We start from the raw sequence: 24,681 nt of genomic DNA, 5'->3' as shown, positions 1-24,681 counted from the left end.
AATCTTCCACTTAATTTTGCCACAATGACTCAGAGCAGCAGTCCCAACAAAGTGTGAATCCCGAAGCTTGTGGTCCACCTTTGTGACTGAATGAAAGGAAAAAATGCCTAGTAAAAGCCGACAGCACTGTTGGTGGCAGGAGTAATCATCCTCCTCCGAAGAGCACTCCTAGTTTTGAGCTTGGAGCAGTATGAAAGCAAGATAAAAACCGCTAAAAAACCAACCCCCCCCCCCCCCCCACCCCTAGGATTTTGCGGTCTGAATTGGCCAGTTTGGGTCAAAAAGCAAAATTTGCGTTCCCAAATCACAAAATTTGCTGTATTTTTGCAGCAGTCGGAACATATACTTATCATAAAAACACTGTCTGGTCTTTGTTCTGCCACTGCTGGAGACCTGGAAGTCAGTCTGTAACCTGACTGAGTCCAGCAGCACCACGCCTTGGAGTAGGAGGTTCTCTGATCCTTGCATCTGAGGTTGTAGAGGAGCAGATGAAGATGGCGTTGGAGCTGGGGAACTAGGTTTAAATCCTGGGGTCGGTGCAGCATCCTGTGATTCTGGGCAAATAACATCACCAGTGCGTGGGGGAAAAAGTTACCCTGTGCAATTTAACTGGTGCTCATGTAAACACCTTCAGTAGTGTCTAGCTCGCGCTATGTGAAGCTGCAATCTAAGAGTCCAAGGGCAGCAGGACCCACAAAACAATTGGCAGTGTTATGGGCATAGGCACAGAAGGAGTGCCCTGTACCTTTTCAGGGCACTGACCGACAGAGGAACTTAACATCTCTGCTGCCAGCTAGCCTATTGCTCACCTTCCGTTCATTGACTCAGCACACCGCGCCAATAAAAATAGGATCAGCCTCATTTTTTGTTTTCTGAATGACATGTTTTGGAAGCATTCAGACTGCAATGAGCTATTGATATGGGGTTGCACATTGAATGTGCCAAGAAAAACATAGTTTGTATAACTACCCTAAGAGCCCACGAATATAAATATGCATACTTTCTTTGTATTGGAAAGTATCCTTTCTTCTGGATCTGATATTTCCAATTAAAGTTTTCTGAAAAATTTCCATACAACTAATTTCATTACAGAGAAGAGGTGCATTTAGGCAGTTCACACAACAATCTGAGCAGTATGTAGCGTTTCTATAGCTTAATCAAAATATTTGGATGTTCAAGCTTCAAATCTAGTGTTGTCATGGATGCTTATATTTCTACAATGTTCAGTTGTGTTTGTGTTTCTTTTCAAGTGTCCTCAATCAACTTTATGTGCCATTGAAGACAGCGTCACTCACTAAAACTGAGCATTTGGTATATACTGATAGTCAAATCTTTGTTTGGCGGTTTTGTGAAATATTTTTGCCTCTGTCGAATCACCAGCATACAAATGGCCATCAGCTTCACATTTTGAATTTGTATGTCAAAGATTTAAGGATTGAGTATATTTTAAAATAAGGCAGGGTGTTATATGTGGAGTTTGTTTTGGGTATTGGAGCTTCACAATTTAGTCTCCCTATCAACCTTTGAGTTGAAAGTTCTTTTATCTGAAGCTATTTATCTTCACGTTGTTGCACATATTTGTTCACTCTCTGAATATAGTCATAGGGTAACATTAAGAAATTGTCAGGATTAAATATAACACTGTCCTAATTCAGTTATGCAATTGTTTTTTTAGGGCAAGAAGATTATGACAGATTAAGACCTTTAAGCTACCCACAGACTGATGTGTTTTTAGTCTGTTTCTCTGTGGTCTCGCCATCTTCTTTCGAAAATGTCAAAGAGAAGGTAAATATTATACTTCATATGCACTTAAAGCACTGCCATTGCGTGAATATGTCCTTATAATTGACTAGTTGTTTTCAATCTATGACTTTTAGTGGGTGCCAGAAATTACCCATCATTGTCCAAAGACTCCATTCCTGCTTGTTGGAACCCAGATTGATCTACGAGATGACCCTTCAACATGTGAGAAACTTGCCAAAAATAAACAGAAACCTATCACTCCCGAGACTGCTGAGAAGCTTGCTCGGGACTTGAAGGCAGTGAAGTATGTTGAGTGCTCTGCACTTACGCAGGTGAGTGTTTCTATGGGCGCAGTGCCTTGAGTATTTACATTTCTTTTTTTTAATTATTTATTCGGTTTCTTTCATATCTTAAGCAGCTGTGGAGCATATCTCGGTATATAATTGGACAGGCCGTTAATAGTTTTGGTGGAAAGTAGATCTTTCATCTGCATTGACTATTTCTTTTACTTTGAATTCTAGCATTCTGTGAACAAAAAATATGGAGATGTATTGGCTCAACTTAAAATGTATTCAGTGGTAGAGTGTGAAAGGATGGTCACTGGCATAGGATGCTAACCACTCTGTGCTCTGCCTATCCTATAATGTAGATTTCTGCAGACCCCTTTTTTTTACCCATTCATGTTTGTGGAACTCTTTGGTGTCCACCTATAAAGTTTACCAGCTACCAATCTGTATATTTTTGTTTCCTGTTTGTTAAATTGCATTTGGGTCATCAACAATTCATTTGTAAGAGTTCTTGGATTTTTACTCTATCTCTAGCATTTGAGTCCTCTTGTACTGTTTGAGCTGTACTGTGACTTTCCTTGGCACGGCTTTTTATGTGATTCATGAAAAAAACTCTAGGATTGTGCGGAAGATTTATTACAAAATTAACTTAGGAAATTGATCATGCATATCACTTGGTAGTGTAAAACCAAGGCCCAAATTCTTGCAATTCGACCGTTTTATATTTACCAGCTACTCTGCCTCAGTATTGCTTGGCTTTTCTATTTAGGCTCATGAAACAAACCAACCGAGAGATATTAGATATTTTGGAGGTCAGTAGGATTGCGTTCTGGACTTGTTTCGATCAAATAGATTGTACATATGATGGTTGTGCCCCAGACTTTTTCAGTGATGAGGTAGACTGTCTTTAGTCTAAGTGCTGCCACAAGTGTGGTTGCATTTATTTGACTGTGATTAATGTGGTTGCAGTCACTCTACATAGAGAGGTTGTGAGTTTTAACTCTGCACTCTGTGTGTGTGTGTGTGTGTGTGTGTGTGTGTATATATGGGTATTTTATAGTTATAGTATTTAAAGACTCATTCATCTTACAAACTGTGCTTTTTCTTTCTTTAGGGTCTCTATCATATATCCATTCTTAACAGTGAGGCAGAAACTGCAGAGCCTCAATCTCTCTGGCTCAAAAGGATATATGGAATCGAGATATCATTCCATACATAAATATCTCTTCCAGTTCACTTCTACTTAAAACCCCCCCCCCCCTCCCCCATAAGAAAAATCCACATGCATGTATTAAGTCAACCTTAGATTATGGAAATTTTCTACTTCAGCATACTTGCCTAAATACTGCAGCGCCTGTGCTACAAAAAGGTGGTACCTTTAACTATCCATAACTACCATCTGCCTCTAAACATTTAGAGGATTTAATATATAGTTTGTGCTGCTTTTGTAAATTGAGGAAAGCAAACTTTCAGTGTTTACTTCATAGCAGATTTCATCGATTGACAAAAGCTATTTGATGGCAACCAAAGTCTACAGACTTGAAAGATGTACCTTTCCTCGATGCATAGGAATGGTCTGTTTTCTGTTGCAGAATTGCTTGTTTCAGTTTTAATTGTTAAGTTGCTTAGAACCTTTCCTTCTTACATTAGTTACAATACTTGGTGTGGCTGGTTTTGGGAAACAATGTGCAAGCCTCTTGGTATTAACCTGAATTTGTATTAAGTGTGTAGAAGTGCACTGTTCTGCCAGACAACGAACATAGTGCCTTAAGGATCCCAAGTCAGTAATTGTTTCATTAAATTAACAGGGCGTGTTTTTAAGCAAAGTAATTCCTTACTTTTGGTCTTTAAAGTATTGGTCCTTGTTGACTTCCAAAATTTGGTTTGACGCTTCTGTATTCCTAGACCCAATTGTCCTTTAGTGAATGGCATCACAATACATAGTCTAAAATGAAGGGGAAGACCATGCTTCACTCGGGTGTATGTGTTCTTCCACTTGTAGAATTGGGAGAACTTTTACAACGTATGTGATTTTCTCAGCAAGTTATATTAAGAAAAGAAGAATTGTTACCTCTATGTAAAGGTACAGAGATAGTGGTGCCAAGAGATCAAGCCCCCCATTAATGAGCTGTAACTAAGAGTTTAGTGCTAAAATTCACAGAAAAACTGTGCACTTTTTACCTACACAAGACTTTCTACCTTCTAAAACGAGGAAGCTGCTCAGTTCATGGAGCCACAATGTAGTTAGTTAGCAGTATTTTAAATGGTAATTGAAGTATAGCATGTATACTAACAATCTGTGTCCACTTCAAATGAAGTTTTATCCCATGAGGAAGAATGTGGGTACTAACCCTTCCCCCCTCCTCTTTTACCACGTTCCCCTACTCCAACCTCTCCACCTTTGCATCATTTACTGACCACACCAACTAACTCTCACCATCACCAGACGATGATGGAGATTGGGGGGGGGGGGGGGCAATATTTTACCAATAGACCCCTGGAAGGATTATCACACAGATTCACCTACAGATAACAACCCAGATCTTTACTCTTCAAAGCCTTCCCCTCCTGACGACAATGTAGGATATCTAGAATTACTTGCTAGATCTGCAGACTATTATGGGGGTACAGTTACACAAGGAATCTTTAGAGGAAGATGTCCTATTTGAAACACTCAGTACCACACATAGACCTAGTCACACTCTACCTATGCTTAAAGGCATGATGAGACATGCCGACGACATCTTTAAAGATCCAGTGCGGGTTCTCATTCTCACCCCCCGTATTGATAAATATAAATCTGCTCCCTCAGATCCAGTCTTTATTAAAGGACAGTTACCACTAGACTCTTTGGTGGTTGAGACCCATTCTAGATCTCAGAGAACTAAACCTCTATGTACTGTCAGAGCATTTCCACATGGTAATACTTCAACAAGTGTTCCCGCTTCTACAGCCGGGCGATTTTATGTCCACTCTAGACTTAAAAGATGCAAATTTCCACATTCCAATTCATCCCACTCATCGCAAATGCCTCATATTCATCATAGCAGGTCATCATTACCAATTCAGGGTACTACCGTTTGGAGTCACCACTGCTCCCAGGGTATTTACCAAATTTCTGGCAGTAGTCGCGGCACATCTGAGAAGACCACAGATCCTTGTCTTCCCATACCTGGACGACTGGCTCATCAAAGCCAGTACTTACCAAATGTGTCTCCAACACACTCAAACCAAAATTCACTTACTTAACCAACTAGTGTTTACAGTGAATGTGTTGAAGTCTTATCTACAGCCTTCCAACACACAAACTTATCTAGGAGCCATGATAGACTCTCACAAAGCTCTAGCCTCTCCCAGTACAGCCAGGATTCACAGTATTCAGTCCCTTCTCACACAATTTCAGCCCAACCAATCATTGCCAGCAAGAGTCGTCATGAAACTGCTAGGCATGATAGCGTCTTGCATTATAATTGTTCCCCAGTGAAGACTTCACATGCGTCCCCTTCAAGAATGCTTAGCAAGTCAGTGGGACCAGTCGCAGGGTCAGTTAACCGATCTAGTGTTGGTGGATGGCCTCACCCATCCATCGCTCTCTGCCGTGGTGCCACCCACAAAATGTATCCAAACGGCTGCCCTTTCTCGACCCTGCTCCACAAACATTGCTAACAGCAGACTTATCGCTCACTTGTTGGGGCGCTCACCTACAGCCACACAATCCAAGGATTATGGACTCAATCACCCAGAGCTATTAGCAGTGTTTCTAGCGCTCCAAGCCTTTCAAACTCCCCTTATAGGCAAAACTGTCTTAGTCCGCACAGACAACATGACAGCTATGTACTACATATGGAAACGGGGGGGGGGGGGACACTCTCTCCAACTGTCACACTTAGCACAAGCCATTTGAAATGGGCCATACATCACAAAATTGATCTCCTTTCAGTAGTAAACAATCAAATTGCAGACCTTCTCAGCAGACAGAGACAGCAAATCCACGAGTGGGAACTTCATCCCCAAATTCTTCTTCCCTACTTTCAAGAATGGGGATTTCCTCACATAGACCTGTTTGCCACAGCTCAAAATGCCCAATCGGGCATCCAAATCCCAAGGAACTCAACCTGGCGATTTGGCTTCTGAAGTCATAGAGTTTGGTTATTTACAATTACCACCAGACCGTATGAATATCCTAAAGGAGGCTAGAAGACCTACTGCTAGGACACTAGGACATGTTATGCAGCAAAGTGGAAACATTTTGTTATATATTGTAACAATATCAATCCCCTTGATGCTTCAGTACAAAACATCATGTTATCTCTTACACTTGCAACAATCTGTATTAGTTTATACGTCCATTTGATTGCATTTAGCAGCAGTAGCTGCATACTTACAAAACAGACAACACCTATCTCTATTCAGAGTACCAGTGATTAAAGCCTTTATGGAAGAACTAAAAAGAGTAATACCACAAAGAGCTCCACTTGCACCAGTATGCAACTTAAACATAGTCCTTACAAGGCTAATGGGACCTCCTTTTGAACCAATGCGCAAGTGTCAACTACAATTTCTCTCATGGAAGGTTGCTTTTCTTATTGCAATCACTTCCTTAAGGAGAGTTGGTGAACTCCAGGCACTAACTATACAAAAGCCTTGCTTTCAACTTCACAAAGACAAGGTGGTTGTTCAAACCAGTCCCAAATTTCTTCCAAAAGTGGTTTCTGCTTTTCACATCAATCAATCAGTTGAGTTACCCGTGTTCTTTCCTCAACCTGATTCTGTAGCAGAACGAGCGCTACACACACTTAATGTTAGAAGAGCTCTACTATATAATGTAGGAAGAACAAAAGATTTTCGTAAGACAAAGCAGCTCTTTGTTGCTTTTTCTCCACCACACAAATGCAATCCTATTTCTAAATCCGGTATTGCAAGATGGATTGTTAAATGTATCCAAACATGTTACATAATAGCAAAAATAACATTGCCAATACCCTCTAGAGCGCATTCTACCCGCAAAATAGGGGCTGCTATGACCTTCTTAGGTAATATGCCCTTAACTGACATCTATAAGGCAGCACCATAGTCTACACCGCACACATTTACCAAACACTATTGGGTAGATGTGTTAGCGAGGAAACCAGCTAATGTAGGCCAGGCAGTACTTAAAACACTTTTTCAAACAGCTACAGGTTAGCCCCCGCTTTGGGAGTATACTCCTGTATAGTCTAGGCAAAGCATGTGATCTACAGCTCACATGCCTCGAACTGAAAATGTTTCTTACCCAGTAAGCATCTGTTCTTGGCATGTAGAGCTGTAGATTGACATGCGCCCACCCGGCTCCCCCGGTACTTATACCTGTTGCAGTTCTTTCTTATTTTACATACATGGACATCTCCGTTCTACCTTTACTAACTCCATTCTCGTCCTCTGCGGGTAAAACAATCTAACAATGGAGTCGATGCCCATGTGCACTATCACCGAAAGGAGGAGTCACCTACCTCGTGACTGAAAAGACTGCTTCGAAGAAAAATAACTTGCAAACATCCGGGCTCAACACTAGATAGCAGGAGTATGCAACATAGTGGTATCCAACCAGATCGTCTGTGTTGCCACTGATTCCTCCATCCTAGGAGCTCACAGATGCTGTCACAATTTAGCTCTGTGCTGTTAATCGTGGATCCTACTCATCCTGCAGCTCCACACCAAAATCTTCAAACTCCCAATTTCACTGAAACTTTGTTCGGTTCTCATGCTAGTGATAGTCCTGCATGAAGACAGAACTCGACACTCTTCTAGCGGTCGGACTGTAGAAAAGGAGAAAGTATAGGAGACATTTCTATAGGCCCTACGACTGCCGATATTTTCAGCAGCGACTTCAAACCTCTCATTGGCCTCAGGGACAACACCAGACTCTGAGAAATCCACAACCCTGTCTTTAATCAGGAGGAAGAGGATGTCCACGCCCCTTCAGTGAAAGCCACTAAACCAAACAAAAGTGGCAAGCAATAAGTGTCTTCTTCCTCCGTTACCAAATCTGGTATAAATAACATCTTACCAGTAAAAGTGAATGAATATAACCAGCGGCAAATGGGTTCTGAATATTGTAAAAAATAAATAGTCTCTGATTCAAGTATCCTTCACCAACAATACCATCAAAGCAATCCTTCCTGTTCCATCAGGAAGAAGTGTCCATCCTGTTTCAAAAACCTATGATGGAAAAGGTCCCAACTCCTTTCAAAGCAATGGGAATTTATTGCTGTTACTTTCACGTGAAGAAGAAAGGACCAAAAATGAGCTCATTTTTTGGGATGTGAAAATAAGCGTCTTGCAGGTCTATAGAGCATTGTCAGTCCCCGTTATGGAGTTGAGCGTAGATTTGATGGACAGACACCTGACGAAGGCAAAAATAAAGTGGGTCACAAAGCAAAGGTCTTTGTTGGCTGCCCATCAAATCTACCCTCAACTCCATAACGGGGACTGACAATGCTCTAGAGACCTGCAAGACGCTTATTTTCACATCCCGGTAGCCATAGCCAAGACACATTGGAAATTCCAGAGGTTCAGAGTAGGAAGAGATGGCTACCAATATAGAGTTCTTCCTTTTGCACTCAAATCTGTGCTTCTGTATCATTTCCAAATGCGTGGCGGTCGTGCTGCTCAACATTGGGGGAAAAAGAGAATATTCATTTGTCCACACCTAGACGACTGGCTCATTGAGGTGTCTTCTTACTAACCAGCGTGCCAACATTATCGAATTACTGTCGTAATTCTCAGTGGACTAGGTCTGCATATAAATAGCAAGAAATCCATCTATGTGTCAGACATCCCAACTCCACCATAGTGTTGAATGCCGCCTCCTCTCTGGTACTCACATGGGCAGCTTTCAGATGCACAGCATGTGCATCTGAAAGCATGGTCTGTGAAGGAACAGTCTTACTATATCAACCTACTGGAGTTGAGAGCAATGCACCTAGCTCTGATGGCTTCCCTAGCATCCTTCAAGATTAACTTCCTCCTTGATTGAACAGACAAGCCATCGTTTATGCATTATCTGAACAAGCAGGGTGGACTGAGATCCAGAGCTCTGTTCCTGGAGGCACAAACAATCTGGAAACGATTAATCGCCAGGAACCTATGATCATAGTTGTCCACCTACCAAGCATCCAGAATGTTCACGCAAACTCTTCCAGCAGAACAATTAAGGAGAATCATGCATAGGTATTAAACACCACCATCCATCAAGACCTCTATTGCTATTGGGGTTTCCCATAAATAGATCTGTTCACAGCCAGAGGAAACTAGCAATGCCCCACTTGGCCTCAAGACTTAAGACCAACCAGGCCTGTTGGGGAATGCCATATGGGTCAACGGGTCAGGTAAATTTCTTTACAACATCAACTTTTTGAAAGGGGCGTCAGTATTTATTTTGTTGTGAACAATCAATTATTGTATTCCATAAGAACCAAGTTCATAGGCAAGTTTACTGTGTAGAAATGCTCTGTTTATATTCCACAAACCTTTTCAAAGACGTCAAAACCAAGAACTCCTATCATATAAATACATCAGCCATAAGTACATCAGCCTACGCGTTTCATCCACAATTTGACATCATCGGGGCTGGAAATAAGGGAAAATACACAAATTATTGTAGACCTCAATAAGTCATTCAAATCCCAATATATACACTACAAGCAACATATTCATGTTGTCACTACCTCTTGACTTTTGCAATCAATCAATGCCCTTCAATACCTGCCTATATACAATCTTATGCAAATCATTGGGCCCAAGAAGTTAATATGTAAACAAACATATTTCATGTGTGTCACCATTTTTTCATGTGCCATCAGATTCCTTATAGTTACTACCCTTCATGGATTCCTCTTTAGTTTATATATAAATTAACCTATCTCAATCCTCAACCCTTACTATCCCAACCACCAGTTCACAAAGCCTTCAAGATATTAGCAACATCTTGGACATACTTAAAAATTAATTCTCTTTCAGTTATCTCCTTTAAGTCCTTCTCCAATACGTCACCTCCTCCCATTAACCGTGATACTACTTTTCTACATGGCAGAAATAGAAATGCACCCTATTTTAATACCAACAAATATTGGACTTTCCCCTTTACCTTCTATTTAACATCATATTTTTTTTTAAAGTCCCATGATTCCCAAAGCATAATGCCCGTTTTAGTCCAAGCCTGCTTATATCAGCCCCACTCTGAGTATGCTGGTCCCAGAAATTTAAAGTTCATAAACCTCCCTTCTAACGTCTGAGACCTCATAACCACATCTTAGACCTACCTCAAAATGTAACTTTCTTTTGGTTATCTCCTTTCAGTCCTTCTTTAACTTGTCACCTTCTTCCTCCAATGGGGAAAATTAATTTCTAAAAACAATTGAAATGCACCTTATTTTAGTGCCAATTAATCCTAGACGTTCCTCTTAACCTTCCATTCAACAACATATTTAAATCATGGCCCCAGTTTACCAAAAATTAATGCTCGTTTTAGTTTAAGCATGCTGATGTCAGCACCACCCTATGTGTGTGAGTCCCGTAAACTTTAAGTTCATTAACCTTCCCATCTCAAATCTAAGACTTTGTTGTAAGCAAAAACTCATTCTTTTTAAGAACCATTACAACAACCATCGTAAAACCCGCAGTCTGGAGTCTCCACCCCTTACAAATATGCAGGCAAAACCACCCTTCCTTCTGTTGTATTCTTACCTAACTGACTGAGCGTTTCCAACTCCTACGTTACTGCCCAGGCTGGCCCGATAATTTCCCGCCGTGGAGCTTCACCAGTATGTAGCCCCAGGACCAAACAGACGATACAATTTCTATCCTACTCTTTAACATGCCTGAAACGCGGTTCCCTCTTGGGTCCTCACTGTTTAAGCCAATCACATGAATTTCCGAAATCCTATGTCTCCAGGAATATCCTGAGTGGCCATGCGTACTAAACGTAAAGATAACTTCCTGGTTCGCCTGGCTCTGGGCGTGGTTACCTTCACCGCTACCTCCTCTCACCCGTAGCTAAAGTCGCCACGTATAAATAAACGGAAGTCAATTGTGCTATCACAGCTCAATTCGCCCACCCCACTCTGTTACGTGAAGATCATTATTATTATTATTATTATTAGAAATTTTTATAGAGCGCGTAGTCACCCTGAGGTATCCCAGCGCTAAGGATCCCTACACCTGTGGGGTCGGGGGTGAGAAAAAAAGGGGGGGGGGGACAGCAATTTTAAACAGATGTGGTTAAAAAAAAAAAAAAATTAAGGGAACAAGTGTGTTTTGAGTCGTTTCCTGAATCGCAGGTAGTTAGGTTCTTTCCTCAGGTCTCGGGGGAGAGCGTTCCATAGGCGAGCTGTGTGGATCGAGAAGCGCCTTCCACCCGTGCGGGTTTTCTTGAATCTCGGCAAGATGATGAGGGACTCCTTGTCCGATCGGAGGGATCTAGGGGCTTTATACGGTTGTATAAATTTCCTCAGAATGGGGGGGCCCTGATTCTGCAGTAGTCTATGGGCCAGGCTTAAGGCTTTGAATATTACTCGTTCCCTTATCATAAGTGAACAATACACAATGCGTTGCCGCAATCATGACCGCATCCTTCATTGATCCTAAGTCAATTTCTTTACACCTTTCCCCCTATTCTCCTACTGCCAGCAGTGATTACCGAGCTGTCCCACTTGAAGGCCAGAACGATTCTCATTGCTCTGGAGTATCCCTGTCAGTGGTGGTTCACAGATCTCCTTCATGTCTCGGAGCGTCCACAGAGCAGGCTTATGAGTTGGCAGGACCTTCTTTACAAGTTCAGAGACCAGTTTCAACACCCCGACCTTCAATCTTTGGGTTTAGCAGCTTGGCTCCTGACCTACAAAATGGTCACCTGAACCTTCCTCAGGAGTTTATAGATGTTTTGAGAAAAACCAGAAAATCTACAAGAATGTCCTGTAATTTTAAATGGAGAAGATTCTTCATGTGGTGTGCCCAAAACAATTTTACTCTTCTCACTTGGCAACAAGTGGCAATTCTTGAAGCAGTCACGGTCTATTGAAAATGCAGTTCACAAATGACTTTTTTTTTTTTTTGTTTATTGCTTTAGTTCAGGATTTTCGGGGGGGGGGGGGGGGGCATTAAGAAAATGTATCCTAGTGAGACCTTCCTATCCATAGAAGTTGAATATTGTCCTTTCTTGCCTTATGGGTCCTCCCTTTGAGCCTATACTTAAGGCCTTCCTTCAACACCTATCCTGGAAGTTTCCTTCTTGGTTGCTGCCTGGCAGGTAGTAAGCAAAATACATGCTCTGTTCCCACAAACCCGTGTATTCCTCATCTTTTGAATATATCCCATGCACAGCATTCCACTGAAACCTCTCTCCATAGCTCTCACACGTCGATGAGAGCGTCCTAATACCACAGCTCCGCACACGACCGCGCATGACGTGATCTGAGCCATTAGAAGACCTCGTCCGCTTGCTGACATTAGTTCCCCTTTTTTGATGATGCGTAACGGTGCTTCCAGGCTCTCCATTTTGTGGTAGATTTCTTCTATAGGTACAACTTTGTTGCTGGAGAAGATGTCTCCACCGAGGAAGTAGAGCTTTAAACCATGTACGGAATGCGGCTGTCAGATGTTCAATGACCCGCATGAAAGCAGTCTCTGGTGTTTGTCGTCGTACCATGACTTTAAAGCCTGTTAATCATGTTGCCAGATGAATCCAAAGACTTTAGGAAAAGGAGGCAAAGCTGTTCATGGCGAAGGCTAAGAGGTTGAGATATCCGAAGAGAGGTCGTCTGATATCTCAACCTCGTTCGGTGTCGCCATCTCCCCACACTTCCAGGTCGTCCAAAAGAAAATAAGAAGCAGCAGGGGGGCATCATGGGTCTCTATGTAGTTCTTCGTTCTTCTACAGGTGGTTCGCCGAGGTCGGTGCCAACGGATCCGAAGCCTCGTGAAGATAGAGAGAACTTACCACAGAGTCCATTTCCATGGATGTCTCCGGCTTTGTCCCTGGCTCCGAGGCCGATGACTCAGACGGAACGGCCTCTACCGAAGCCAGATTTGGATCCAGGGGTCCCTCTGCCACATCTGGTGGCCTCGTCCAGGAACCAGAGCATCTGGCGGTCCTGGCTCATGGATCTGACCCTTTCTGAATGCTACGTTTAGCATTTTTACGAGGGCTGCGACACAAGCTGGTGCGCTTGCGGGGCTCATGGTCCCACTATTGTATTGTCTTGGGGGATTTCCGTCCCGTTTTCAACGAGCATCCTTTATTCCTTTTATGCCCATGAATCCGGTGCCCTGGCCGGCGCAGAGACAGCCAACGACGTTGCCTCTACAGGAAGGGCGTGATCCTCAATGCCGCACAAACCCTCTCCGACACTATCTGGATCCAAACTGACGTCTTGTCGCCCATAGTCGACTTCTCCGCTTCTACTGCCTTTCTGCTCAATCTTAGGCTCCAGTTACGAAGTCGCCAGCGCCGCCAAAGATCAGATCTCACAGGGAAGCACAGGGATTGTTGTAGGAAGAAAGAACATAGGAACTGGGTCAGGGATGGTATTCCTGGCACTTTCTGATTCCCAAAGAGGACTATCATTTGCAGCCAATCCTCAAACTCAGGATTTTGAACTTGTTACACAGGAAAAGTTCAAAATGCTGACCCTAGCACAGGTTCTTCCTGCGTGGGAGAAGGAAGACTGGATGGTTTTGATGGATTTGCCAGATGTGTATTTTCACATCCCCTTTCTAAAATCGCATTGGGAGTGTCTCCTTTTTAGGTCTCGGCTAAGCCAGCGCATGCGCTGGTCGGACGAGACATTTAGTGAGAGGAGGCTTTAGAAATGCGACCACAAGCTTTTTGCTTGTGGCCTAAGGCTTGCTGTCACACGCGCCGCCGCCTTCTGGCTTTCCTCTTCATGGCTCATTAAGTGCATTGCTCGCGGGCAGCGCACGATCACTTTCAGTTTCGCGGCGTGTCACTTTCACGGCCGTGCGGCTAATGCTACCTCTGCTCTTTTTCGAAGATAATCTGCCGGAGTTTGAATTGCTTGTTGGAAAATGCCTTTACTGTTTGTGTAATGTCCTATTTATCCTATGCCTCCATGCTACGTATGTCATTGTCCTTGTTTCCTAAAAATCTTTAAAAAGACTGAAGTTCTGGGCCGTTCAATTGGCGGGATGTAAGCACTCCAAACCACCATTTGACACCCCTTTTTCCGTGACGTCGACTTAAAATATTGAAAATAAAAAATTCTATCTAGCAATAACAATCCTTTTTGCATCAGAAGATCTATTTGGTGCTATCGGAGGTAAACGGTACAACGGTGCATTCACACTGTTAAGAGTATCTTCAGTTACGACATTTGCATCGTTTAGATGAGTCTGGCATGCAGTCACCATCCAAATGATCTAGACTTCAAATAGTGTGGGGTCAACAGTGAGTCGCTCCTATTAAGATCTAATGCTAAGGCATAAGATGTCGAGGCGACATCTCTCAAAAGAGCAGTGGCAGAAAGACACTACCTTATTTGTCTTTTGTTCCTTTCTTTTACGTGATGACTCTTCCCCAAAAAAATGTTAGCAACAGGATTTGGGTTCTCAGGCACATACCTCAAATATTCCAAAAAGCCTTAATTCTTGCCACTTCTGATGACACGAACCTCAATAAGCACATCACCAAACAAAGACAGACTGCATGGTAATGTTTCAGTACTGAAGTGAAAACATTCTTCCCACTAGCAACCTACAGAAATGCTTTTCCAGTCCTTGTACTTTTGGAGCTAGATGATGGCAGTGCCTTGTTTGGGTGGGGGTGGGGTCCGAGGGGAATGGGAGTGTTGGTTTGTGCACATTTGCCTTTCAACTTCCTCATTTAGTGGAATAGAAAGGCCATAATGCTGGCGTTTGTAGACCGTAAATGTGTTTTTTCCTGAGGTGAAGTGGTGTTTACATTGGACTTCGCGTCAGGGCCCCTTTCGCCGTTCTTGTTTCTTCCCCTGCAGTGAGACAGCGGGTTATCCCCGCCCCCGTGCCTCCACAGTCAGAAGGTTAGGACAAGCAGCAGAGAGGAATTCTGTCATCAGACCCTTGGACTTGTTTGGCCAGTAACAGTGTCACGGATCGGGGCACTGTCGCTGAATGTGGGGGCCACACCCTAACCGCTGACCTTTTAACTGGGTACTTCCTTTCCACCCCTTTAAAGCCCCCTCCAACTCTTCTACTTTGTTGGGAATCCTGTTGCCAAAGGAATTATGTGTGAATATATTTGATAGCTCAAATGCCTCTGCTGTGCCAGTTTGTGAACAGTTGTATTTGTGGAACAGACCTGCGTTTGTTGGCACAATCTCTTAGTCTGGGGCACTGGAATTATGCAGCAGTGGACGACCATAATATGCGGCATGGGCGATTAAATTATGCAGCATTATGTACACGTTTTGTGATAGTATTACTTAATTTTGTCATTTTCACACATGGTAACTGCCTGGGAAAATATATCACCTTATTAGTAATGATTTAACACTCAAATACAGCAATAAGTAACTGAAACATGACAAGTCGACCTTTGCGACGGGCCTTTCTGTGTGGAGGAGCACTGCTGCCACGTTTTTATCCGTAACCTTTTTTAGCTGCTAGGTTTGTAGTAACTTTGTTGAGCAGATGATGGATTATGCGGCAAATCGGCAATTACGAGGGGAAACGTTGCAACTGCAAAATCTCATAATACCAGCAGCCCTGGTCATATTGCATCACGTTGGGAGGCCCAGATGCAGTCTTATGGAGTGGACGTGGAAGAGTGCAGACTACTTGGTTGCAGTTCTTCCTGCTCTCTGGTACTCAGCCGCCGGAGAAGGTATCCCTGAAGTGTAAAACTTCAGCCATCTACACTTCTTTATAACCCTTTATCCCAAATGTTAAATTGCCCTGCTATTCCCACTGTTTCCCACCCAGGGAAGTCGTGTGCGGCGTTTCTGGAAATTCGGCACTCCAGGTAATCTCGAGGTGAATCAGTTGCACCAACCACAATGCCTTCAAAGGAGCAAGCTATTACCTCCTAAAAACGTTTTCATCAACTTTACCTGTAATTAACGATGGAAACCATTAGAGTTGCGATTGTCATAACATGCAATATTGCATGTTTCTATTAGAGATGATGAAGTCTATGTGAAATACAAAAGCCGCAACGTAAGGAGCAAGTTTGGAAGTTTGCAAAGACATTTTCCTCCATAACTCCGCATGCCTGAACGTCTGTCTTCTCTTCATGTGACGTGTGTGACTGGTGTAAGCTAGTTTTACAATCTTGAGTTCAGGAATTATAAAATAGGCACATTTTGTTGGCATGTGATTTCATGTTTTTTTTTTTATATAAACCTCTCCCTACGTGTGTGTTGACATTTGTTACATATACAGTGTGTGGCATGCATATATAGTGATAGGTTAGAGTATAATTATAGGTTGGTACAAAGCTAGTGCGGGTGAAATTCCACTACTGGTCTGTGCAATTCTTAGTCAGTGGCGAATGACATGTCGGTGGCGAATGATGATTTGCTATTGAAGAGTTAACATTTCAGCTTCTTTCTGAATTGAAGTATTTCAGGAGCAGACCTAATTTCTGGAGAGTTGATGTCTGAATTCCTAGCCTGGTGTTCTCAGAAGGCTTGTCTTTTGGGTTCTTCTTTAAAAACGTGAACAAAAACTTGCATGGGATGAGGCAAATTCACAGGTGTTGGGATGTGACCTCTTGCAGAGTTACTGGACTTTCAAGTAGTTTTCTTCAGGTGCTTTTGATCTCCTTATCCTCCCTCTTTGCATTTGTTGTTTTGATTACTCTGGTATCAGTTGATCTAAGACTTCACTTGTAGCTATATCATTTCCTCCAGACTTTTAAGAGCTGCAGTATAAAAAGCTTTACATTACATAGACTTCACTCCTTGCACAGTACAGGGTTGGCGGACCACAATTCTGAACTGTATTACTAATGAATAATTCCGTTTTACAGTTGCAATAATTGGTAATCTTAGTTTTTCAGACCGGCTCTATTTGCATGTTGCTATCATAAAGGCATTATTCTGATAACTGATTCATTTCTAAAGGCCCGTCTCATAGTCCATTCACAGAATCATAAAATCGTTTTCCATACCCTCAAACTTTTAATGAGTTGATTTCCAAAGGATACACCAAGCCAACATTGCTCTCAGGTCGGACTAACATCTGCCTCTTTTGAACACACTCCGGGATCGGTTTGGCTTCTGTTTGCATTTGCATGGGACTCCATGACCCACCACTGGGAAATATCATTGACTTGTAGTATGAAGGAGGGAACCAATTAATATATGTACTGCTTTAAATCCCTGGCCAATTCTAAAACAGAGCCGTACCCAGCTAAGCAGGCTATAAACCTAACCAGCATTGGCCTAGCCAATAGGTCTCGCCTTTGGAACCTTATAAGTATTTAGTTATGCAGCACAATATCCTTTGTGCAACAACATCAACTGTTGCATGGATAAACACTTATAAGGTCCCAAAGGCGAGACCTATTGGCTATCTCAGCATTATCAGTTTGCAGTCCTTCCATTCGACCTTACTTCTGCACCTCGGGTCTTCAACAAGGGGGATGGCAGTGGTGGCACCACATCTCAGAAGGTCAGGGATTCCAGTATTCCTGTATCTAGATGATTGGCTGCTCAAACCAAAGTCTCCAGAGATGGTGTTGCACCATTTGCAGTTGACAGCACAACTGGTCAGCTTGGCATTTTCAATAAATGTACCCAAATCTCACTTGGAGCCCTCTCAGTCCAACCTGTTCATAGGGGCAGTACTAGTCGTGCCTTCCTGCCTGCTCAGAGGATTCAGGACATTCAGGCTATGATTCCCCTGTTTCAGAATAGAGCTTTTGTTCCAGTGTCAGAGGTCTTGTGCCTGTTCGGTCGGTAAGCTTCCTGCATTCTGTTGGTCAACCATGTACACTGTCCTATGAGGGCGCTAAAGTGGTGCCTCTGCAGGCAGTGGTTTCAACACAATAGATATCTTGAGGAGTTGGGCAGGATCTCCGTAGACACTGCAGCGGATCTACAATGGTGCGGCGTATGTGGCAACCTGTCTCAAGGGAAGCAGTTTCATCCTCCTCTAGTGGCGACAGTGATAATGGATACCTCAATTCTAGGGTGGGGAACTCATCTGGGAGATTTGGAGGTAAAACGTCTTTGGTCTCCAGTCTTCTGGAATTGCGGGCGATACGTTTACCTCTCAAGGCCTTCCTCTCTTCCCTTGGTGGTCAGTCAGTTCCAGTCTTAACAGATAATACTAGAGTGATATGGCATATCAACAAACCGGGAGGAGCAGGGTTGTATCTTCTCTGCTGAGAATCTTTGCGGCTTTGGTCCTGGGTTCAGGACCGTCAGATTTGCATAATAACAAAATCAATTGGCTGGAGGTCTGAATGGAAGTGTGAACAGTCTGTTGGCAGTATTCAGCCGATCACGAGTGGCGTGTCCACCTGGAAGAGGTACAGTACATTTTTGGGATGTGGGGGATTCCTCAGTTGTCCACTCATGAGTTCATACACTGCCCTTAGTTCTGCAGCCTCCAGTTTCTGATGAAGGGACAATTGGGGGGACGCGCTTCAGTTTGGGGCTTTCAGCTTCCTTACAACCCACCCCGATCCCCCATACCCTTGATTCCTCTGTTTTGAGGAAGATTTGCCAAGACCTGGTTCAAGTCATATTATTAGCCCCGGATTGGCCACAATGGCTGATGCGTGGTGTTACCCCGAAACCGGTCCCAGGATGCTTGTTTCCGGTCCAGGGAAGACCTGGCTTGGCAGTTCGGGTTGGACTGTTGCCATGAGGAACAAGGTCAAAGCTGACTTTCATATAGCTGGGTCTGACTTGTGGTGGCGAAGTGAGCTAAAGAACAATGATGGATTTAACCCAGATATAATGATGACTGGGTGCGAGTGTCTAAAGTTTCAGCGCTCTGTCCATCGTTTCCTTGTGTTTGCTTTGTTCTTCCTCTCAGGGCAGACTTCCTCAATCCTCCACCTCCAGAGCCTGCTCCTTCATGCCTGGAGATTGAACAGGGTAACTAGAGTTTTTTCTCTTCCACCTGATCTGGTAAACATTATTTTATCGGCCACAATACACTCCACCAAGATGGTCTTTGCTGGCAGGTGGGTGAAATTCGTTAAATGGTGTGGAGAAAAGTCAGTTGACCCTTTGAAAACCCATTTACCAGATGTTTTAAGTATTGTGCTATCCTTGGTGCAGCAAGGTTGCACTTTTGCAACTGTTAAAGGGTATCTATCTGACTTACCGGCATTTCTTTGTTTGCCAGTCAGCCTAGTTATGAGATTTATTAAGGGTCTCACTAATGAGTTTCCTTCCACTCAGTTTATAATGCCTTGCATTTCTTATCCTTTTGAAACCTTGCATAGTTGCCTGTTGTGGCTTGATAAATTCAAAACTATATGTTCGAGGCATATGAGCTGCAGATTACACACTTTGCATAGATCGCCATCTGGTGTTGGGCCCGGATGTTTGCAGTTTGTTTTTCCTCTTGGAAAGTCTTTGGAAGTCACGAGGTCGGTGACTCCTCCTTTGGTTCGTATTGCGCATGGGCTTCGGCTCCATCCTCAGATTGTTTTTTTCCGCCATCGGGCTCGGATGTTATACTTCGCGCTCCGGTTCCGAACTTTTCAAGTTCAACGATCGCCGCAAAATCCTCGCTCATCGGTATTCTTCGGATCCAGATCTCCTCAATCACCTTCTCTTCAACACTTCTTCTATTCCAGTCGTCGACGGCGGCCTTCGGGCCTATCCCAGCTCCGGCCTCGGTGGATGGAAAGAACTCGATTCAAGAAGTGTCCTCGATGTGGGTCCAAATTCCCCCACACCGATCTTCATGAGGTGTGCAACCTCTGCCTCTCCCCTGAACACGAGGCTCGAGACTCCCGCCTGCAAGTCTTTTAGATCGAAAAAGACTATTCGAGATCGAAGGGCCAGACGCAACATGGCGCACGCCTCAACCTCTGCTCCAGTCGACATCTTTGGGGACGACGCCGAAGCTCAGGCGCAGCAGCACACCGATGAAGAAGACCTCGTCAGTGCTTCCGAAATCGACGACTCGGATGTGGAGGACATCACCCTGACGCAGAGGGCTGTGAGTACCATACCCCCTCCCGCGCCCACTCCCAAAAAGGCTCCGGTCACGCCTTCGGGTCTAGGCAAGACCAAAGACACTGCTTCAAACACCCCACCTTCGGGCCCGGTGAAGAAGCCACATCGGGCTCGAGCCAGCCTGCCAGCGGTGCCGAAAAACACACTTCGGCACCGAAAAAGAAATCGGCCTCTATCTCGACACCGAGCTCCGCACCGAAGCCCTCTGGGTCGAAACCAGGCATTTCGGTGCCGACCAAACCACATAAGGCCTTCGGCACCGAGACTCCCGCGCCGAAGTCCACCTCGGCGCCGACTAAAAAAATCTGAGGTTCCTAAGAAGCACAGCACGGACGAGCCTAAAAAGTCATCGGCCCCGAAACCTTCGACGCCAACGGAACAACCATTGTCACAGGAACTGTTTACGCCGGATCCCTTGCAAAAGACACTTACCAAGGATCCAAAAACTGGACATTTAACTCTCTCTTCTAAAAAGAGACACTTGGACAAACCGGCTCCGCCTCCACCTCCAAAGAGGAAGGACTCTGCTACCTCCCCTTTCAGAATTCCTTCCCCACCTCCTCCACCCTCTCCACCTCTGCCCCCTCCACCTTCTCCACCCCCACCTCATCGCTCCCCGTCTCCAGACGGTGATGATCAGGGGAACCCATATTTTCCAGGGGATGTGCCACAAGACCCCACCCCTACAGGATCCCCAGATCCTTGGTACGATTATAATAATCCAGACATTCCAGATGTCCCACAAGATGACCTTTACCCATCCAGGCCATCACCACCAGAAGACTCCTTAGGTTTCCATCACCTACTTCAGAGGGCGGCACATTATCACGGGGTAGAGCTACACACTGACCCGGTAGAGGAGGATTTCCTCCTCGACACCTTTGATACTGCACATAGGTCTACAGCTATACTACCTATGCTCAAGGGGGTAATAAAACATGCACCAGAGGTTTTTAAAGACCCAGTTAGGGCTAGGGTCATTAACCCACGTATAGAGAAGAAGTATAAAGCTGCCCCCACAGATCCTGCCTATAGTAAAGGGCTGGCGCCACTGGATTCCCTAGTGGTTTCCACTGCACGGAAAAGGTCAAACTCCCAGGCGTCAGGAGAAGCACCACCGTCTGACAAGGAGTCAAAGCTACTAGACGCGTCAGGAAAGCGCACTGCGTCACAGGCAGCCAATATATGGCGTATCGCCAACACTCAAGCGTTATTGGCCAGATATGACAGAGCGCATTATGATGAGTTAGAGACCATCATGCACCATCTTCAAGAAAAATACAGAAATAGGGCCAATGAATTAATTCAAGAGGGTAAAACCATAACCAACACCTCTATAAGATGTGCCCTAGACGCAGCAGACACAGCCTCCAGGGCCATTAACACCAGTGTCCTCCTCCGCCGTCATGCTTGGATCAGAATCTCAGGCTTTAAGCCTGAGGTACAGGCCTCCATTCTAAACCATCCCTTTGACCAAGAACATCTATTCGGTCCAAAGGTGGATGAGGCCCTGGAGAAAATGAAGGACACAGATACGGCGAAATCTATGGGAGCCCTGCAGTCACATCCTCCTAGACGCTCCTCCTTTCGGGGTACCGCTAGAGGATACTCCTCAGATAGCGCGTCCACTTCCTACAAATCCCCTGCTCAATCCACCTTCACAAGGGGTTATCAAAGAGGCGGATATAGGGGCAATAACAATAAAGGCAGAGGCAAAACAAATTCCGCCCGCTCTGCCACACCGCCTACCCAATGACTTCCCCCTGCTCCCTCCAGACCATCCCACTCCGGTCGGGGCAGGCTAAAAAATTTCCTTCACGTCTGGGAGACCATCACCTCAGACAGATGGGTGACCCAAATTATTTGTTCAGGGTACTGTCTAGAATTAACATCTAACCCCCCCCCCCCCCCCCCCAAACATTCCTCCCAGACAATGCCCAATGTCACAAGAACATTCCACGTTACTAAAGCAGGAGGTAACCTCCCTCCTACAAAAACATGCCATTGAACAAGTCCCCGCCAATCAGCAAAATTTAGGGGTCTACTCCCTGTGTTTTCTGATACCAAAAAGAGACGAGACTCTACGACCTATTTTAGATCTCAGGCCTCTAAACACTTACATACATTCGGACCATTTTCACATGGTAACCCTTCAACAGGTTCTTCCGCTCCTCTCCTAGAACGATTTTCTCACCACACTGGACTTGAAAGACGCATACTTTCACATTCCGGTACACCATGCTCACAGAAAGTACCTCAGATTTGTAGTGGACGGGCAACACTACCAGTTCAAGGTGCTCCCGTTCGGGGTCACAACAGCACCAAGGGTATTCACCAAGTGCCTAGCGGTAGTGGCGGCACACCTCAGAAGACAGCACATTCACGTCTTCCCATATTTGGACGACTGGCTAATAAAAGCCACGTCCTACAACCAATGTGTACACCACACCACCACTACAATCCAACTACTTCACCAGCTAGGTTTCACGGTGAACCACCAAAGTCCCAGCTGATACCATCCCACACAAAGCAATACCTCGGTGCCACCATAGACACCTCAAAAGCCATAGCCTATCCCAATTCTGCCAGGATTGCAAGCATCCAGGCTTTGCGTCAAAGATTCATACCTCAACACTCTCTCCCAGCAAGAGTGTCTATGCAACTAATAGGGATGATGGCCTCTTGCATTTTCATAGTACCTCATGCAAGACTCCAGATGCGTCCACTCCAGGAGTGCTTAGCACGCCAGTGGAACCAGGCCCAGGGGCAACTGACGGATCTGGTGTTGGTAGACGGTCGCACCCATCGCTCTCTGCAGTGGTGGAACACCACAAATCTTTCCAGAGGTCGACCGTTCCTGGACCCGGTTCCACAAATAATCCTAACAGACTCATCGCTCTCCGGCTGGGGAGCTCATCTGTTACACCTCACAGTGCAGGGCACATGGACGCTGCAACAAAAGTTACTCCACATCAACCATCTGGAGTTACTGGCAATCTTTCTAGCCTTAAAATCCTTTCAGACGCAGATTTCAGGCAAGGCAGTCCTGATTCGCACAGACAGCATGACTGCCATGTACTACATTCAAAAACAGGGGGGCACACACTCTCCACAGCTCTCTCAACTAGCACAGAGCATATGGAGATGGGCAATCCCACACAAAATCTTTCTCCTAGGCCAACATGTCCCAGGAGTCCAAAACACCATGGCAGATCTGGTCAGCAGACAGACGCAGCAGATCCACGAGTGGGAACTTCACCCACAGGTTCTTCACCCGTTCTTTCAGATGTGGGGGCATCCTCAGATAGACCTCTTCGCCACCCACGAAAACAAGAAATGCCCAAGCTTCGCCGCTAGATACCCACACCCATTGTCCAAAGACAATGCGATATGGATGAACTGGTCAGGCAAATTTGCGTACGCCTTTCCACCTCTCCCACTAATTCCATTAGTGGTGCGAAAGCTACAACCGCACTCCCTCACGCTCATCCTAGTAGCTCCAACATGGGCCAGACAACCGTGGTACACCACGCTGCTGCAACTCTCGGTAGTGCCACACCAAAAGTTACACCTCTCACCATGCCTCCTAACCCAGAACCATGGAGAGATCAGGCACCCGGACCCAGCTCAGCTCAACCTTGCGATCTGGCTCCTGAGATCCTAGAATTCGGATACCTTAAACTTCCCCCTGACTGCATGAACATTATCAGAGAAGCTAGACGCCCTACTACTAGGGCCTGCTACGCTGCAAAGTGGAAAAGATTTGTTGTTTACTGCCATAACAACACAATCAACCCTCTAGATGTATCTATACAGCACATCATATGTTACTTGCTCCATCTACAAAGGTGTAACCTATCATATACATTCATTCGGTTACACCTCGCAGCAATTGCTGCTTACCTATAGAACAGACAGCACCTATCACTTTTCAGGGTGCCTGCCATTAAGGCCTTCATGGAAGGCCTCAAACGAATAATTCCACCCAGAGTACCACCCTCACCTGTGTGGAACTTAAATATAATTCTCAAAAGGCTAATGGGACCGCCTTTCGAACCTTTGCATAAATGTGCAATTTCTCACATGGAAAACAGCTTTTCTTGTGGCCATCACCTCCCTTAGAAGGGTCAGTGAGATACAAGCACTCACTATACAAGAACCTTATCTCCAAATGCACCAGAACAGGGTTGTCCTCCGTACCAACCCAAAATTCCTATCCAAAGTCATTTCCCCCTTCCATCTAAACCAATCGGTAGAATTACCGTTTTTTTTCTCGCAACCTCAAACTGTTGCAGAAAGGGCTCTACACACACTAGATGTTAAAAGGGCCTTACTTTACTATATCCAGAGAACACAACCTTTCAGAAAGACCAAACAACTGTTTGTCTCTTTCTCTCCACCACATAAAGGCAACCCCATCTCTAAATCAGGGATAGCTAGGTGGATTGTAAAATGCATACAGATTTGCTACCACA

General features: G+C 44.7%; 1 protein-coding gene across 4 annotated transcripts in view; it reads left to right on the top strand.

The window, feature by feature from the left end:
• LOC146867930 (cell division control protein 42 homolog) overlaps window positions 1–24,681 on the top strand; it is a 99,761-nt gene that overhangs the window by 64,253 nt on the left and 10,827 nt on the right. For all 4 annotated transcript variants that reach the window (XM_085608655.1, XM_085608658.1, XM_085608654.1 and 1 more), the window contains 2 exons: window positions 1,676–1,785; window positions 1,878–2,075. In XM_085608655.1, coding sequence (XP_085464781.1) covers window positions 1,676–1,785; window positions 1,878–2,075 — 308 coding nt within the window. The remainder of the gene's footprint in view (window positions 1–1,675; window positions 1,786–1,877; window positions 2,076–24,681) is intronic.

The sequence above is a fragment of the Triturus cristatus genome, chromosome 1_2 (genome assembly GCF_964204655.1).
Source record: "Triturus cristatus chromosome 1_2, aTriCri1.1, whole genome shotgun sequence".
Lineage (NCBI taxonomy): Eukaryota > Metazoa > Chordata > Amphibia > Caudata > Salamandridae > Triturus > Triturus cristatus.
The sequence above is the reverse complement of the archived record's forward strand: the minus strand, read 5'-3'. Positions and strand labels throughout refer to the sequence as shown.